The 18,103-nt window shown below is 34.4% G+C and overlaps 1 protein-coding gene across 6 annotated transcripts in view; it reads left to right on the forward strand.

Moving 5' to 3' along the window:
• Window positions 1-18,103, forward strand: part of CLIP4 (CAP-Gly domain containing linker protein family member 4) — a 126,531-nt gene that overhangs the window by 20,489 nt on the left and 87,939 nt on the right. For all 6 annotated transcript variants that reach the window (XM_069072134.1, XM_069072135.1, XM_069072131.1 and 3 more), the window contains exons 6-9: window positions 6,457-6,575; window positions 10,090-10,326; window positions 11,217-11,352; window positions 16,895-17,038. In XM_069072134.1, the coding sequence (XP_068928235.1) occupies window positions 6,457-6,575; window positions 10,090-10,326; window positions 11,217-11,352; window positions 16,895-17,038 (636 nt within the window). The remainder of the gene's footprint in view (window positions 1-6,456; window positions 6,576-10,089; window positions 10,327-11,216; window positions 11,353-16,894; window positions 17,039-18,103) is intronic.

Genomic DNA, 18,103 nt, shown 5'->3' on the forward strand with positions numbered 1-18,103 from the left:
TGGGGGTGGGGAGAAAAACAACATCCTTTTAAAAATGTGTGTATATGTATTTCATTAAATATTTCCCATTCACATGTAAAATTTTTAAAAACATTCATTTATTTCATTTTTCCTGTTTCTTGTTATTTTTGTTATTTCCTGTTTTTTGACATTAAAAAAAGTCTTAGGGGCAGCTAGGTGACACAGCGAATAGAGCATTGACCCTGGAATTAGGGGAACTTGAGTTCAAATCTGGCCTCAGACACTTGACACACTTACTGTGTGACCTCGGGCAAGTCACTTAACCCCAATTGCCTTGCCTCCCCCACTCCAAAAAAAAAAAAGCAAAAAAAAACCCAAAACATCAGCTACTTGTAAGTGTGCCGGAAAAAGTCTTGAGTCCCAAATTCTGTCCATCCCTCCTTTTCTTGATTCCTGCCTCTGTAAGCAATCAGATATAGGCTATTTATGTGCAGTCATTTTAACATTTGTTTTTAAAAATTTTGAATTCCAAATTCTCTCCCTCCCTCATTTCCCCCACCCCTTGAGAAGACAAGCAGTATGATTTCATTTATACTTGTGAAGTCATACAAAAAGAATTCCATTTTAGTCATGGAAAAAAAACAACATATAAAAAAAAACCAAAGTCAGGTAAAACAGATCCCCACGTTGGCCATGTCCAAAAACATATGACTTATTTGCATCTTGATTCCATCATGTTACAGTCAGGAAGTGGGTAGCATTGGCCATTGCATTGATCAGAGTTTGTATTCTTTGTAATATCTTACTAGTAAGTTTATATTCTAAACTGGTATTGCCTTGGCTACCTTAGCTCTATGGTTGTTTTAAAGTCTTTTGATCTTATTATCACTGTTGGTTAAGTTAAACTTGGTCAGTTAGATTGATCACTTAACCTTTTATATGAAATTATTGGCTGTGTCTTTGCCTTTTCTTCCATTTTTCATTTGGTACTACATTTTTACTTGTTGAAATAGGTTGGGAAAGAGTGAACTGCATGCTATATCTTTTTCTCACTTTATTCTTCTGGTTTTGTTCATTTTTATCTTTGTTCTGACAAGGCAGTGGCCTAATTAGTAATGTGTTGTTTCTTGTATGTTAAATTATAGTTACTTTCATTTTTTTGTGATATGATTTCTTAATCTCCAGGTGTGATACTTACTGGATCATTATATTGCCAAGAATAGCTAAGTCATTTGTAGTTCTTCATTGAGCAATATTGCTGTTACCATGTACCATTGTACATTGTTGTCCTGGTTCTGTTTCCTTCACTATGCATCATTCCATGTAAGTCTTTGCAGATTTTTCTGAAATCATCCTGCTTGTCATTTCTCATAGCACAATAATATTCCATTATAGTCATATACCACAGCTTGTTTAGTCATTCCCCAATTGATGGCCATCCCTTTGATTTCCTATTCTTAGCCACCACAAAAAAACTAAATATTTTTGTGCAAATAGATCCTTTTACCTTTTTTTGAATGTCTTTGGGATACAGATCTAGCAGTGATATTGCTGTATCAAAGGGTATTCACAGTTTTATGGCCCACTGGGCATAGTTCTAATTTGTTCTCCAAAATGGTTGGATCAGTTTGCACCTCCACCAACAGTGCATTAGTGTCCCAGTTTTCCCATATCCCCTCCAATATCCAATATTTTCCTTTTTTGTCTTATTAGCATTCTGATAGGTTTGAGGTAATACCTGAGAGTTGTTTTAATTTGCATTTCTCTGATCAATAGAGCATTTTTTCATGTGATTATAGATAGCTTTGATTTCTTTGTCTGAAAACTACCTGTTCATATCCTTTAACCATTTATCAATTGGAGAATATCTTGTATTTTTCTGAATTTAATTCAGTTCTCTGTGTATGTGAGAAATGAGGCCTTTCTCAGAGATACTTGTTGCAATTCCTCCCTTCCCCCAGTTTTCTGCTTTCCTTGTAATTTTGGCTGCATTAGTTTTGTTTGTGCAAAATCTTTTTAATTTTACATAATTAAAATGATCTCTTTTACATTTTGTAATGCTCACTATATCTTCTTTGATCCAAAATTCTTCCTTTATTTATAAATTGGATAGATGAACTAGTCCATGTTTTCTTAGTTTGCTTATATGTGTAAATCATGTACCCATTTTGACCTTATCTTGGTATATAATGTGAGATGTTGGTCTACACCTAGTTTCTGGTGTATTGTTTTCCAGTTTTTCCAGCAGTTTTTGTCAAATAATGAATTTTTGTTCCAAAAATCTTAGACCTTTTGATTTATCATATACTAGATTGCTATGGTCATTTAGTATAATATAATTTTTATCTGATCTGTTCCACTGATCCACCACTCTATTTCTTAGCCAGTACCAGATTGTTCTGATAATTACTGCTTTATAATACAGTTTGAGGTCTCATAGGGCTAGACTACTTTCTTTTGTATTTTTTCATTGATTCCTTTGATATACTTGAGCTTTTTTTCTTCCAGATGAATTTTGTTTATTTTTTCTAGCTCTATAAAATATTTTTTGATAGTTTGGTATGGCACTGAAAAAATAGATTAATTTGATAGAATTGTCATTTTTATTATATTGACTCGTCCTACCCATGAACAACTAATGTTTTTCCCAGTTATTTAGATCTCATTTTACTTGTGTGGAAAGTGTTTTATAGTTGCATTCATATAGTTCCTGGGTTTTTCTTGTCAGGTAGGCAGACTCCCAAGTATATTATATTGGAATTCCTCTTTCTATCTCTTGCTGCTGAACTTTATTGGTAATACATATGGAAACACTAATGATTCATTATATGGGTGTATTTTGTATCTTGCAACTTTTGTGGAAGTCGTTAATAATTTCAAGTAGTTGATTCTCTAGGATTTTCTAAGTATAACATTGTATCATCTGCAAAGAGTGATAGTTTTGTTTCCTCATTGCCTATTCTAATTCCTTTAATTTCTTTTTTTTTCTTACTCTTATTACTCTAGCTAACATTTCTAGTACAATATTAAATAGTAGAGGTGATAGTGGGCATCCTTGTTTCACCCCTGACTGCTTTTGGAAGGCCTCTAGCTTATCTCCATTACAGATAATGCTTGCTAATTGTTTTAGATAAATATTATGATTTTAAAGTAAGCTTCATTTATTCCTGTGTGCTCCAGTGTTTTTAATAGGAATGGGTGCTGTATTTTGTCAAAAGCTTTTTCTGTATCTGTTGAGATCATCATATGACTTTTTTTGGTTTTGTTATTGATGTGGTCAGTTATGCTGATAGCTTTCCAAATATTGAACCAACCCCTGCATTCCTGGTATAAATTCCACCTGGTCATAGTATATGATCCTTTGTGATAGATTGCTCCAATTTCTTTGCTAGTATTTTATTTAAATTTTTTTCATCAATATTCATTAGGAAAATGGTCTATAGTTTACTTTCTCTTTTGGCTCCTCCTGATTTGGGTATCAGCCATATTTGTGTTATAAAAGGAATTTGGTAGGACTTCTTTGCTTATTTTTCCAAAAAGATTATATAGTTATTGGGGTTAATTGTTTTTTAACTATTGGGTAGAGTTTGCTTGTGAATTTATCTTGTCCTGGGGATTTTTTCTTAGGAAGTTCATTGATGGCTTATTCAATTTCATTTATTAGATTGAGTTACTTAAGTATTTTATTATTTTTTCTGTTAATGTTGGTAATTTATATTTTTGTAGATATTCAGCCATTTAATTTAGATTGTCATAATTGGGCAAAATAGCTCCTAACAATTGTCTTAATTTCCTCTTCATTGGTGGTGAATTCATCCCTTTCATTTTTGATGCTAGTAATTTAGTTCTCTTCTTTCCTTTTTTAAAATCAAATTAACCAGTGGTTTATCTGTTTTATTGTTTTTTTCCCCATAAAACCAGCTTCTAGTTTTATTTATTAGTTCAGTGGTTTTCTTACTTCCAGTTTTATTAATCTTGCCTTTGATTTTCAGGATTTCCAATTTGGTGTTTAATTGGGGATTTTTAAGTTGCTCCTTTTCTAATATTTTTTTAGTTGCATGCCCAATTCATTGATCTGCTTTTTCTCTATTTTATTTATGTAAACAATTAGAGATATGAATTTTCCCCTAGGTACCACTTTGGTGCCTGCCATAAATTTTGATTGGTTTAAGCTTTGCCCACCTCCATCTTCCCCTCCATTATAATAGCTCTTTCATGCCTCTTTTATGCGGGATAATTTACTTTATTCAGTCTCCCCCCTCTTTCCAATGCAATTTTCTTCACTCCTTTTTTTTTTTGGTATCCCATCAAAGTTACCTTATATCCATACCCTCTGTCTACATATACTTCCAGTTGCTCTTATAGTAATAAAGTTTTTAAATAGTTACAAATATTATCTTGCCATATAGAAATATAAACAGTTTAATCTTATTAAATTTCTTATGTTTTCTCTTTCTTGTTTCTTTCTTTTTTACAAATTTTTTATTCAGCACTGCTCTTTTAATTAGAAATGCTTGAAAGTCGTCTTCTTTTTTATATTAACTGTCCATTTCCACTCCCCCCCCCCCCAAGATTATATTCAATTTTGCTGGGTAGGTGATTTCTTGGTTGTAATCCTAATTCATTTGCCTTCTGGTATATCATATTCCAAGCCCTTTGGTTCTTTAATGTGGAAGCTGCCAAAACCTACATGATCCTAACTTGTAGCTCCATGATATTTGAATTATTTCTTTTTAGCTGCTTGTGATACTTTCTCCTTGATCTGTGATCTCTGGAATTTGACTATGATGTTCCTCAGAGTTTTCATTTTGGAATATCTTTCAGGCAGTGATTGGTGGATTCTTTCAATTTCTCTTTTGCCCTGTGGACAGTTTCCTTTGATAATTTCTTGAAAGATGTTGTTCAGATTTTTTTTAATCAAGTCTCCTTGTTCTATTTTCTAGGTTATTTATTTTTTTAATAAGAAATTTAACGTTTTCTTCTTTTTTTTTAACTTTTTTTGATTTTGTCATATCTTAATGTCTTATGGAGTCATTAGTTTCCACTTGTTCAATTCTCATTTTTAAGGAATTATTTTCTTCAGTGAACTTTTGTACTTTCTTTTCCATTTGGCCAATTGCATTTTTTAGGGAGTTATTTTCCTGAGAAAATTTTTGTATATCTTTTTCCATACTATTAATTCTTTTTTCATAATTTCGTTGAATTACTCTAATTTCTTTTACTAGTTTTTCTTCTACTGCTCTAATTTACTTTTTGAAATAGTTTTTAAGCTCTTTCAGGAATTCTTTTTGGGTCTGAGACCAAATTACAGTTTTCTTTGAGGCTTTACAGGTAGCCATTTTTAATACTGTTGTTCTTTTCTAAGTTTATGCCTTCATCTTCCCTATCACCACAGTAACTTTATATAATTAAACTCTTTTTTGTTTTTTGCTCATTTTTCTGGCTGTTTTTTTTTTTTTTTTGGTGATTTGATGTTTTTATGTGACACTTGAACTCTGGTTATACACTGTCCCAAGGTTTTTGTGCTGGGCTTCTGGGTCTTCTTACTGCAGACTTTCATTGGGCTTCAGGGCTTAGCTGTTTGCTTTCTCTGGAGGGTAGTCTTCCCTTCTGGCTTGTACTGGGAGATAAGGTCTCCTTGTTGGCCTCCCCTGGGTGTTGGATTTAGCTGCTGGCCTGCTGCAGGGGTAGGGCCCTGCTGCTGGGCTGCTATGGAAAAGGTCTCTCTGCTGGTGGGGTCCCTAGGGGTGGGGTCTTGCTATTGGCCAGCCCCAGGGAGGGGCTTCGCTACTGGTCAGATATAGGTCTTGCTGGTGGCTTGTGCTGGAGTGGGGCCTTGCTGCACTGCACATATTGCTCACTTGCCTAAGGGGCTTCTGGTTTGCAGGAGGGTGAGGCCTTGCTGGTGGATTACCTTGGGGTTGGAACCTTGCTACAGGCCCCCTGCTGTGAGGCTGGCTACTGCTGCAGCTCTTGAACCTCTCCTGCCACCCTAGTGAGACAGACCTTTCTTGCTGTGTTGGTGAACTGCTTTCCTGCTTCTAGATCACTTCTGAGGTGGTTTTCTAGTTGTTTGGAGGGGAATTTGGGAGGGTTTCAGAGGGTTCCTTTCCCACTGTGCCATCTTGGCACCAGAAGTCTTGTTCCATTATTTTTACAAATGTGAAATAGTGAAAAATCAAAATTGAACCCATTGAGTAGATTGAGCTCATAATCTTAAAGAGTAGGTTTGTTGGTGACATTCACAAAGTCCATTGTAGCCTCTGCTCAGAGAGATGGATTTCATTGTATCCAATTCTCACAATCTTTCATTGTATCCAATTCTCACAATCAAGAGTCTGACTGGATATAATATGGTGAAGCTGTCTTTCAGGGTGTGTGGTTGTTTTTTATTTCATTATGATTAAAGAGTTCTTCAAAATAAAATACTGCCTTGTTTTTTCTTATGTCTACAGATGAATGAGGAGTTAACACACTTGTGATATTTAATTGCAGATGTGGATGCTACATGCAGTGACTTTGCTTTTGGAACAGCTCTGCATATTGCAGCATTTAACTTGTGCACGGGGGCTGTGAAGTGTTTACTGGAACATGGAGCAAATCCTGCCTTTAGGGTAAGGGTCCTGATTTCATGGAAGATCTCTATGCCCTCCTGAACTCACCATCCCCAACTAAATGGAAAAAAAAAGAATTTGGAAATTATCAACTAAATGTGCCATGTTTTTGGCTAATAATAAAGTGGTCATCTAAAGTTCCTGTCTGCTTATAGGGTTAGCTCACTGAAAGTAATGACACTAGCAGTTTTGGTTCAGCATCCCCAAGGTCTAAGTCAGACTTATGCCATCCTGAAGCATGGACAAATTTTTATAACTGATAATAAAAGTTAGCTCTCAGAAATTAAAGGAATGCCTAATAAAATTAAAATGTAATTAATGTATCATTATTAGCAAAAGATTAGTGCTATGTGTAATATTACTGTTATTACTTTGATTTTTTCTTAGTCTTTAGCCTTTTCTCCTTTCTCCCCTGGTGTCCTGTTCCATTTTAGATGGGATTTCTGTTTCTTCATGCTTGTAGAATGAATTTTTATTTTCACAAAAACATATTTTTAAAAATATAAAAATTTTTATTTACTAAACATAATCAGTTAAAGTTTTAGTGGGAAGAGATTTCTTTTTTGTATATATGTAGATACACTTTACATATTAGAATTTCAAGATTGTAGTTTTATAGTTGGAAGGGACCTTAGAGGCCATCCAGTTCAACCTCTTCATTTTACAGATGAGGAAACTGAGGCCTTTAGAGGTGAAGGGGCTTAGTTAGCCAGGCCATCCAGATGTCATCAGAATTCTGATCATGCTGTCTCATAGATATAGTCTTGAAAAGTTGCATGTTATATCCAAAATCATATATTAAATCTCATTTCCATTTGATTTACATTATAAAGATTGAGGTAAAGGTGGACTAGCTTAGTGGGAATATTGCTGGGTTGGGGTCAGAAAGCCCTGGGTTCAAATTCCATATCTTGATACTTCCTTTATGTGAAACATTATCTGTGTGATCCTGAGCAAGTCACTTAACTGCAGTGTATCTTCTGCACCTCTTTAGATTTATCTGACAAGTCATAAATTTTCAGTATGCTTTTGGGCACTGGAAATGTTGAGTTGACATTCTATAGCCTTCAAATATTCAATAATAAAAATTGAGGTGTATCCTGGATGTGTGTATGTGTGGAAAGGGAATTTATGGCAAAATGTTTTAAGAAAAAGTTGCATTTAAGGATCTAGTAAATTTTTAAGAATAACATTTTGTTAAAAAAGATAATTTTCTGATTTTCATAATAGATGTACAATTGGTAGGGACCTTTGAGGTAATGTGATCAGCCTCTTTTTTCACAGATGAGGACATTGAGGCCCAGAAAAATGATATATTTGTAAAACATTGAAGCATTACATAAATATTATTGCCATGATTTTTTAATGTTAGGTAGTAAATGGTGGAGCTGGGATGTGACCTGAGATTCCCTGACTTCAGATCCATTTATGGAGGCTGTGGTAGTAGTATTCTATGCCAATATCTTTTCATGGTTGAGAGGTGATCCTGGGAGGTCCTTGAAGAATATGTCTGCGCAGCTCGAGCTATGTCAGATCCTGTCAATCTGGAAGAATTTTGAGTCTGGGATCAGTGCTGTTTATCTAGCCTGGCCTGGTTGCTTCAAGAGAGACTCATCCCCAGAAGGCTGGCTACTTGTTGATGAATTTTTTTGGCCACCTGTGAATTTTTTGTAGCCTGTGAATATTATCTGCAAATGTGCAGGGAGGTTCTGGTCTCCATCAGTAGGAGGGAACACTGTATTCCAATGAAAGAAGGGGTTTTTGGAGTGTATTGAAATGTGATTTGACAAGCTTTTAATGAATGCCTTATGGAAGATCCTAGACTATAGTTCTTAAGGCATTAAAAGAGTTCTTGTTACCACTTATTTCTTATGGCAAAGCAATGTTTGACATTCAATTGATTGAGAAATTGGGAAGCATGGTAGAGTGGAAAAGCATTGAAGTGGGAATTAGGAGACCTGGATGTTAATCTTAGTTCTGCAACTACTTTGCAAGGTGATCATGGGCGGATCACTTCAACTTTATGGGGTTTCATTTCCTTCATCTGTAAAAAGATGAAGCCTTATTATTTAATCGGCCATTGAGTAGAAAAATGCATGTCTCATAAATGTTTTGAGTTCTTGCATCTTATAAGATGATCAATTATCATTATATATACTCTTGCCACTTTGGATTTCTCTTCCTGAGAAATCTTATATCTTCCTTTGTTTCTTTTTGTATCCCTGGCACTTATACAGTGCTTGGAACATAATAGGTGCTTAATAAATGTTGATTGAGTGTTATAAATATTTAGGATTTCCTTTATCTTCTTTGTTTTTTTGGGATATTAAGTGGTATTTTAAATTCTTGGCTCTGATGCGGAGTAGCTATTGTGATTATTGTATGAAAGTTCCTACTCCAAAATTCCTGTGTAGTTTGATTTTACTCTTCTAGGAGCCAATTAGTTCTTGGAACTGTAGTTTAGGACCTTATTACCTCATGTGTGCAGTGGCTTATTCACTATTTCCTTGCTTCTACTATCTCCCTCTTATGATCCATTCATTTATTTGCTGCTACATTGATTTTCCTAGAGTTTTATATTGATCATGACACATATTTGTTCAGAATTTTTTTTAAATTCCCTTTTTTGGGGGGGTCAGTATTCAGTATTGTCTTCAGTTTACCCTACCTTGTGGCATATATTACATATTACTGGTTTCATTTTTATAAATAGATGTTTCTACCTTATTACTTTATAAGTGCCTTAGGAGTAGTTATTTTATACCACTCTTCACACCATCTTAACTAGTACTCTTGTGTCTTTTTTTTGCTGTCTGTCCTCCATCCACCTTCCTGACTGTCTCAGCTTATTAATCACAGTTCTCTGTCTTGGGTCACCTCCACTGCTGCTATGACTTGGAGACCTTTTAGAGGAAATATGGGACCTGAGATGACTCAATTTATAGATTATTCTCCGACCAAAGTAATTCTAAGCAACCGTAGTTGGGGAGAATTTTAGAATAATTGAGAAACTCCACAAAAGCAGAAAAATTTTAAAGGCAGAGGGGAAGAATTCTGAGGAAAGGAGGGAGTTATACATACCAAAAAATAACCCAAGCTCCAGAACAAACAAAAACCCCCAAAACAACAAACCAGGATAAGACTCCAGGACATAGGGTTTTAGTTTGTCTATTGTCACTATAACTGGCCTGATCTCACTCAAACTCTTTATATAGGAGCATGTTCTGAGCTACTTTCTTCCTGTTCCTGAAATGCAAAGGTAAACTTATAAATTCTTCCAAAGTTACTTTTGTGTGATAGAATAATATCGCAAGGTTTAGTAATGACTATTTAAAAATACTGATTTTCTTCTGTTTCTGTTTTTATTATATAGTACTGGAGGATAGGGACCATGTCTCATTTATATTTGTATCCCTTTCAGTACCTGACACAGTTCTTTGCATAAAGTAGACATAATATATCTTTTCTCAGTCGATTTTAAGCTGTGACATTTGTCTTTCAATATTCTCTGTAGAATGACAAAGGACAGATCCCAGCTGATGTTGTTCCAGACCCAGTTGATATGCCATTAGAGATGGCAGATGCAGCTGCCAGTGCCAAACAAATCAAGCAAATGCTGCTGAATGCTGTCCCTTTATTGTATGACGTCTCAAAGGCCATGCTTCCAAATTATGATCCTACAACTGGCAAAAACCTGCTTGCATCATTGGGCCTAAAGTTGGGAGACCGTGTTGTCATTGCAGGACAGAAGGTAAAGTGATTCAAATCACTAAAGTGATCTCTGGCCTCCATATTATGGGTAGAGAGCTTTGAGATTAAAATGCCTATTTATTAAAAAAAACTAGCAGACAATGTGAAACTTGGTTGGGAATAGCAGTGTAACAAAGGGGTTTTAAAACTACAAACTATGTTTAAAGATTTAGTCAAAATAATCTAGCCACTTGAATGGAAGAAGATTGGATTAAGGTTGCTATAGATAGAAGAGGTTTTGAGGGAGTTTTCCTTTACCCACTTAAAAATGATGTTTTTTTCCTACACCTAATCCAACCAGAGTGCTGAGTTTTTCATGGGGGGAATTCTAGGAACCCCACAAATGTGGAAATCATGTATGCTAGGCATAAAGGATGTTGTGCAGAGGATATCTTTTCCCCAACATAAACTATGACATTTTATTTCCCTGAAAAACTCCCTTTTTTTCAGTGCTCTCTCCATTTTCTAATTTTCTCAGGAAAGGGAGTTTATTCTCTACACTTGCTATTAGGCAGCTTTTTTGCTATGAGGTCTAAAATGAAAGCCCCTTCTCTGTGCTGACATTCCTTTCAGAGGTGCTCAGAGAGGAGATTCTAAGAGTTTCCCTTTAGAATAGGGTATTAAAAAATGTCACTTAAAACTTGTCATTGGGTTTGGGTAGGGACTACTTACAAGGCTTAATTTTTTTTCTATGTCGTGAAAGTGTTAGCAAATTATAAAGATTATAAACTTAACAATTTTAATTCAGATTACTTATTCAGTCATGTCAGGTAGTTTTATAATCTTTCAGAACAGAATTTTATTTTTACTCCTAAAGAAAAGTAGTTGGTTATAGGCATTTTTCTAAATTCATTCTAATTATCAAAAATTAATCTAGTTTTATATCCATAGGTTGGAATATTAAGATTTTGTGGCACAACTGAATTTGCCAGTGGGCAGTGGGCTGGCATTGAGTTGAGTGAACCAGAAGGAAAGAATAATGGAAGTGTTGGGAAAGTCCAGTACTTTAAATGTCCTCCTAAATACGGTAAGATATTAATCTAAACTTAATTGGGAAGAATTCACAACGACCAAAAACAATTTAAGAATTCCCACACTAGAAAGGTAATTTATTACGATTAAAATTAGTCTTCCATTATCTGGATTGATGATTTTCTGTGTTATCCATACCAAATGGTCCCCCCTCCAACAGACACAGAATCCTTTTTTGTAGTACAAGGCAGTGTTTTCCTTTTAGCTGGGGAAATAGTACTTGTACCATGGGTACAGTCTTTGGAATTGATTATAAATTTAACAGCTTAATGGTATGTTTGTGTGGATGGTGTATCATTTGCTAGGAAAAATAATTTCATGTGTTACTTGTGGAAGAGTTGGGACTGGGAATAATTTAGGGATGAATAGAAAATCCATATTGTCAAGAGAAATAACAGACTCTGTTCATCCTCTTATTTTATTCTTTATACTTCTTTTAAAAAATTTTATTTTATTCTGAACTTAAGAAATAAAGCAAGCATTTCCATAACAAAGTGGGATAGAAAAACAGAGGATTGCACCTGAAATTACAGATCCATTATGTAACAGCTTGGCTATTCCTTTTAAATATATAACAAAGTTATCATGTAACTTCATTTTTTCCCCTCCCTCCCAAAAAACTTCAAGATCGTTTCCATTAGACACAAATATGTATCTGCACATTTTCTTTTTCTGGATTCAGTCAGCATCTTTATAGGATCTTCGCAGTTAATTTGGGTATTTATAATAGAATGACTTGGTTCTTAATACTTCTGTTACTGTTTACAATGTTCTGTTGGTTCTGTTAATTTCACTTTTCATTATTTCATGGAGGTCTCTCCATGCTTTTCTAAAATCATTGAGCTCATCATTTCTTGTAGCAGAGTAATATTCTATCATAAACATATACCACAATTTGTTTAGCAAATTGATGGGCATCCCCACAATTTCCATTTCTTTGCCACTACAAAGAGAACTGCTGTAATGTTCTGTATGTTGTAAATATGTTCTAAAATACATATAGGTTCTTTTCCTTTTTCCCTAATTATTTTTAGGGAACAGACTTAATAGTGGTATTGTTTGGTTAGAAGGTATAGGCAGTTTATGAACTCTTTAGTCATAATTACAATTCTTGGATGAGCTCACAGACCGACCCACCAACAATGAATTTCAGTTTTTCTATATCCCCTCCAACATTTGTCACTTTTCTCTTGTATTATTTTAGCCAATCTGATAGGTATAAAATATCTTAAGGTTGTTTTAATTTGCATTTCTCTAATCAATAATTATTTAGAGCATTTTTATATGACCATAAATTGTTTTTATTTCTTCATCAGAAAACTTCTTGTTTGTATTTTTGACCATTTGTTACTTGGGGAATGACTTGCATTCTTATTTGTTTTCTAGAATTCATTTGTAAATTCATCTGGTCCTGGTGCTTTTTCCTTAGGAAGCTTATTTGTAGCTTGTTCAGTTTTTTTTCCCCTAAAATAGGTCTATTTAGATATTTTATTTCCTCTTCCGCTAATTTAGGCAGTTTATATTTCTGTAAATATTCTTCCATTTCACTTAAGTTATTAAATTTATTGACGTGTAATTGGGCAGAATAACTCCTTATAATTGCTTTGATTTCATCATCTTTAGTGGCATATTCATCCTTTTCATTTTTGATACTGGTAATTTGGTTTTCTTCTCTCTTTTTTAATCATATTAACCGATGTTTTATCTATTTTATTGGTTTTCTCCTAACACCAACTCCTAGTTTTATTTATTAATTCAATGGTTTTTTACCCTCAGTTTTATTAATTTCACTTTTAATTTTTAGATTTCCAATTTAGTGTTTATTTGGGGGCTTTTAATTTGTTCTTTTTCTAGTTTTTAAAATTACATACCCAATTCATTGGTCTGCTCTTTTTGTTTCTTTTTTTTTTTTTTTTTAAGCAATCGGGTTAAGTAACTTGCTCAAGGTTACATGGACAGTTATTTCTGGGTGTGGTGCTGAGTGTCTGAGCCTGGGATTCGTTCTCCAGGTCATCCCGACACTGGAGCCAGTGCTCTTACTCGCTGAGCCACCTGGCCGCCCCTTGCTCTTTCTGTTTCTTACTGATACAAACACTTAGAGATAAAAATTTTCCTTTGATTACTTATTTTGCTGTATTCCATAGGTTTTGATATGTTGTTTCATTATTGTTATTTTCTTTAATGAAATTACTGAGTTTCTATTATTTGTTCTTTAACCCATACATTCTTTATGTTTAGGTTGTTTAGTCTCCAGTTTTTTGTTTCCATGGTTCATTATTAAATATGCTTTTTATTGCATTGTGGTTCTATAAAGGAAGCTTTTAATATTTCTGCTTTTTGCTTTTAGCTATAAATTTTTTGTGCCCTAATATATGGTCAGTCTTTGTAAAGGGACCATGTACCACTGAGAAAAAGGTGTGTTTCTATTTCCTTTGAATTCTCTCCAGATATATATCATCTAGCAGATTTATCTGAAGTTTTAATCACTTACTTATTAACTACTTCCTTAGTTATTTTTTTGGTTAAATTTGTTCTAGTTCTGAAATGGAAAGATTAAAGTCCCCCACTATTATAATATTACTATTTATTTCTGCCTGCAATTCATTTTACTTTTCTTTTAAAAATTTAGATATTATGTCATTTGGTGCATATAAGTTTAGTATTGATATTGCTTCATTTTTCTACGGCACCTTTTTATTATAATGGAGTTTCTCCTGTTGATCTCTTTTAATTAAATCTGTTTTAGCTTTGACTTTGTTTGATATCATGATTGCTGCTCCTGCTTTTTTTGTATTGACTGAGGTATATAATACATTCTACTCTAGCCCTTTATTTTAACTCTATGTGTATCTCTCATTTTTAATTTTTATAAGCAGCATATTGTTGAATTCTGATTTCTAGTCTGTCCTATTATCCATTTCTGTTTTATGAGTGAATTTACCCCATTCACATTTAAAGTTATAATTATTATTTGTGTATTTCCCTCCATCCTATTTTTCCTCACTCTTGTCCTTCTCAGCTTCTCTTTTTACCCTATCCCTCCTCTAGTTTATATCTAACCATAACCTACCTATTCCACAGTCTTTTAAAAAATCTCTCCCTTATCCTTTCCCCTAACTGTCCTATTCTTTATTCTACCTACTCTTTTAAGGGTCCCTCCCTTTTTCCCTCTTCCTTTCCTACCCTCCTAAATCTTAATCTACACACCCTTCTCTCTTCTTTTATTTTTGCTTTGAACTTGGCTTCTTCTGACTCTAGGCTGCCTCTCTTTCTGAAATAGGGCTATGTGCCCAAATCTACATGCAGGGATGGGTATTTGGATTTAATGACAATAAATGGGCTGCATCACAGTTTGATCTTAGATTGCTTTCATTAATGGTTTGGGCCTCTCTTAACCTGCTTTTGGCCTCTTACTCCTAACTGGTCTGGATAACTTGGCAAACTAGATGAATGGGGTTTGGAAAGATGAAGCTTGCTGCTTTAGGCTTAATTAATTCTTAACATTTTAGGATCAATAGCAGTTAGGTAGTAGAATGGAGACATTGCAGAATCTAGTGTCTAGAAAAACATTTCAAATCCAGCTTCAGATTCTGGCTGCATGCCTATAGTTAAGATATTCAGCTTCTCTGTGCCTCAGTTTCCTCATCTGTAAAGTTATCATAAAAATAACACCCACCTCACAGGTTTGTTGTGAGAATCAAATGAGATAACATTTGTAAAATGCTTTGTAAACCTTGAAACACTATATAAATACCAGCAATTGTTCTTAACATGAATAATTCCAAGTTTAGCTATTTAAAATTTCTATTCATGAGTTTCCATTGAGCAATCTTAAAGCCTTTCTGGACTACCTGGATTCTCTTAGTTTATTATACTTTTTAGTGTGTTATACTTAAATTATTTTGAATCTTTCTTGGTGAACATAGTAGAAGCAGCCAATTTACGAGGTATTTTGCCAGGCTCTAAGGATATAAAGAAGCTACTGTTGTAATGGAGGAGACAGCACATAAAGGGGGTCTGGAAGGAGGGGTAGAGGTGGAGGTGGGGTGTGGGTGGGAAGAAGGCCAATAAGTGACTTTGAGACTGTCCACTAAAGTTGAAGAAAATATGGTTTACTTGGACAAATGGCGCTTATTTAAAGCTTGAGTCTTATCTATGTATTGCATTTTCAAGGTTGTAAAAATAGTAACAAACTCTTCAGTGTCTGCTCAGAAGAAAATTTAGAAATTTAAACAGTTGAGTTAAATTTATGTGAATTATAATGTTTCTTTGATCCCTTCATTCTACAAAGCTTTTTCAGCTTCATTTAGACTTTATATTTTGCTTTAGTGGGTTTGTATTCTTTTCATAATTACTTATGTTGTTAATCCCATTAGATGAAAAACCCCTGGATGGTGGAGACACTGTCTTACATTTCTTTTGTTATAAGCCTTGTAGTGCATCGTGGCATGTGACCTTTTAAAGTTCAAAAAAATTTTCCCAAAATCATTTTCATCCTAGTTAATAGATTCTCCTGTTATATATGAGTCATTTCTACTCACACTTGTCATTTTGGTCATCATTGGTAGAAAGCAGATACAGGGTGTTTCTTGACTCTGCTGCAGGAAATAAGAACACTACTGTTTATGTCCATCACAGCTTGCTTATACTAGCAAGTTATAGGTCAGCCTCTATGTCAAGTTGACTCTGACCTCATGATAGTACTACACTCTAATTCAGTTCAATAAACTTGTGTTAATTTATTATATATGAGGTAGTATGTCAGGTTCCATATAGAATATACACAATGACAAACCCAAACCATTAAGTCTGAAAGATACCATAACCAGTAATAGCTACAATGGAGGCTGAATTCCAGAATAGGGGGATGATATTGAATGAGAAAGATTTGGTGTGTATTAGAAGCCCAGCCAGGAAAGAGGTTCAGAATTTTGGAATTTGGAAAATTTGCAGTAACAGTATTAGTGAACAAGAGACCCCAGAGGTGATTTTTTTTTTTTAAATCTTGAGAGGAGCTGTTTTTTTGTATTTTCTATTTTATGATGTGTGTGTGTATGTGTATGTATATATGTATATATGTGTATACATGTGCATGTCTATTTAGAATCTAAAGACTGTCCTGTTGGAAGAGAGAGGGCTAAGCCTTCTGGAAGATCCTTATATAATGTAATACTATATATAATAATAAAATGATAAATAACTATTAAATGAATTATTTATTCAAAATACTTTATTGAAAATGTTTAATTCCATTGATCTTTTCCTGACTTCTGTTTTGTACCCTACTACTGATTTCCAGACTGTGTACTGCTTTGTTCTAAAATTGTATCATATGGTTAGTTTTTCCTCCTTATTTTGTAAACTCCTTGAGGACAGGAACTGCTTTTTAAACTTTTCTTGCATCATTCACAACTTGGGTAGTGCTAAATAAATGTTCCTTGATAAGATAATCATACTAAATAATTGAATTTAACCTTTTAATTTGAAATACTAAATTTGATATTTAGTAATGATTCAAATCCTGTATTTTCCTTTAGGCATTTTTGCACCTCTTTCAAAGATAAGCAAAGCTACAGATCGAAAGAAGACCATAGGACGAACACCTTCTACTACACGTGCTACGCCGCCCATTAGGTCCCAGAAGGTTGATGTCACTCATGTAACTTCAAAAATAAACACTGGTATGTAAAACTGGAAATTTCATCACCTCCTTAAGCACAAACATTCTTTTGTGTAAAAAGTTTTTCCATATAGATTAGTTTGGAATTTGGGGTAGGTGGCTTGCTCTGAAACCTGAAGTTGGCAAGAATTTGATATTGGATATGTTTGAAATTCATTGTTGCTTCAGGATCTTGGTTTCTAACAGCAGCAACAAAGATCCTTCCTGAATTTTTACCCTAATTTTTTTTTTCTTGCTGCTTCTGAGGAGTGGTCTGTGGGATTCACCAGATTGCCAGGGGGGTTTGTGATACCCATGAGGTTATGAACCTCAACTCTGGGATCTTCTTTTCTACATACCTTGCAAATTACTGCCAGAATAATCTTCCAATAACACAACTTTCACCTTGCAATTCCCCCACTAATTAAGTCCAAAGTCCTCCATAGTCTTCTCCTTTCATAACTATATATTAAGCCTCACCTCCCCCTGCTTCCCTGTATGTACACATCAGTCCAGTTCTCTTTTCCTTATTGCCCCTCACACATACAATATTCATGTTTATTTTTACTATTGAACCTTTGTTCAATATTATTTCACCCCTAGCATTCAGTCAGTCAATTAATAAACTTTTATTAAGCACCTATTTTATGCCAGGTACCATGCTAGACATTTTAGTGTTTAACTTCCTTTTCACAATCCTGCCTATTAGTCAAAGTTCGAGTCAAGTCTCCGTCTCTTCTGGAAAGCCATCACAGTTGACTTTAGTCTATGTTAATATCTTCTTTCTTTGCATTTATTATCTGAACCACATAAGTTACTTTTATAACTTTTGTTGTTTTACTGACTCTGGTCTGTCTGTTGTGGGGGTTAGCTTGGAAGCACTTTACACATTGCTTTGTACTCTGAGGAAGGGGGGAGGGCACACAGGGTAATAGGTAGAAAGACAGTGCAGACGATGTATTTGTGAGCTGCTTGAAATGATGGCCCTTTCCCAGAGTCCTTCAGAGAGATCCTTGGAAAGGGGAATGTTTGAAAATGAGTTACTAAAATAAAAAATTTTAGCAGAATTTGCTGAACAAGCTAAGGC

The sequence above is a fragment of the Petaurus breviceps genome, unplaced genomic scaffold, assembly GCF_028583685.1.
Source record: "Petaurus breviceps papuanus isolate PSGF00001 unplaced genomic scaffold, PetGlider_PUasm1.0 90845, whole genome shotgun sequence".
NCBI classification, from domain to species: Eukaryota; Metazoa; Chordata; class Mammalia; order Diprotodontia; family Petauridae; genus Petaurus; species Petaurus breviceps.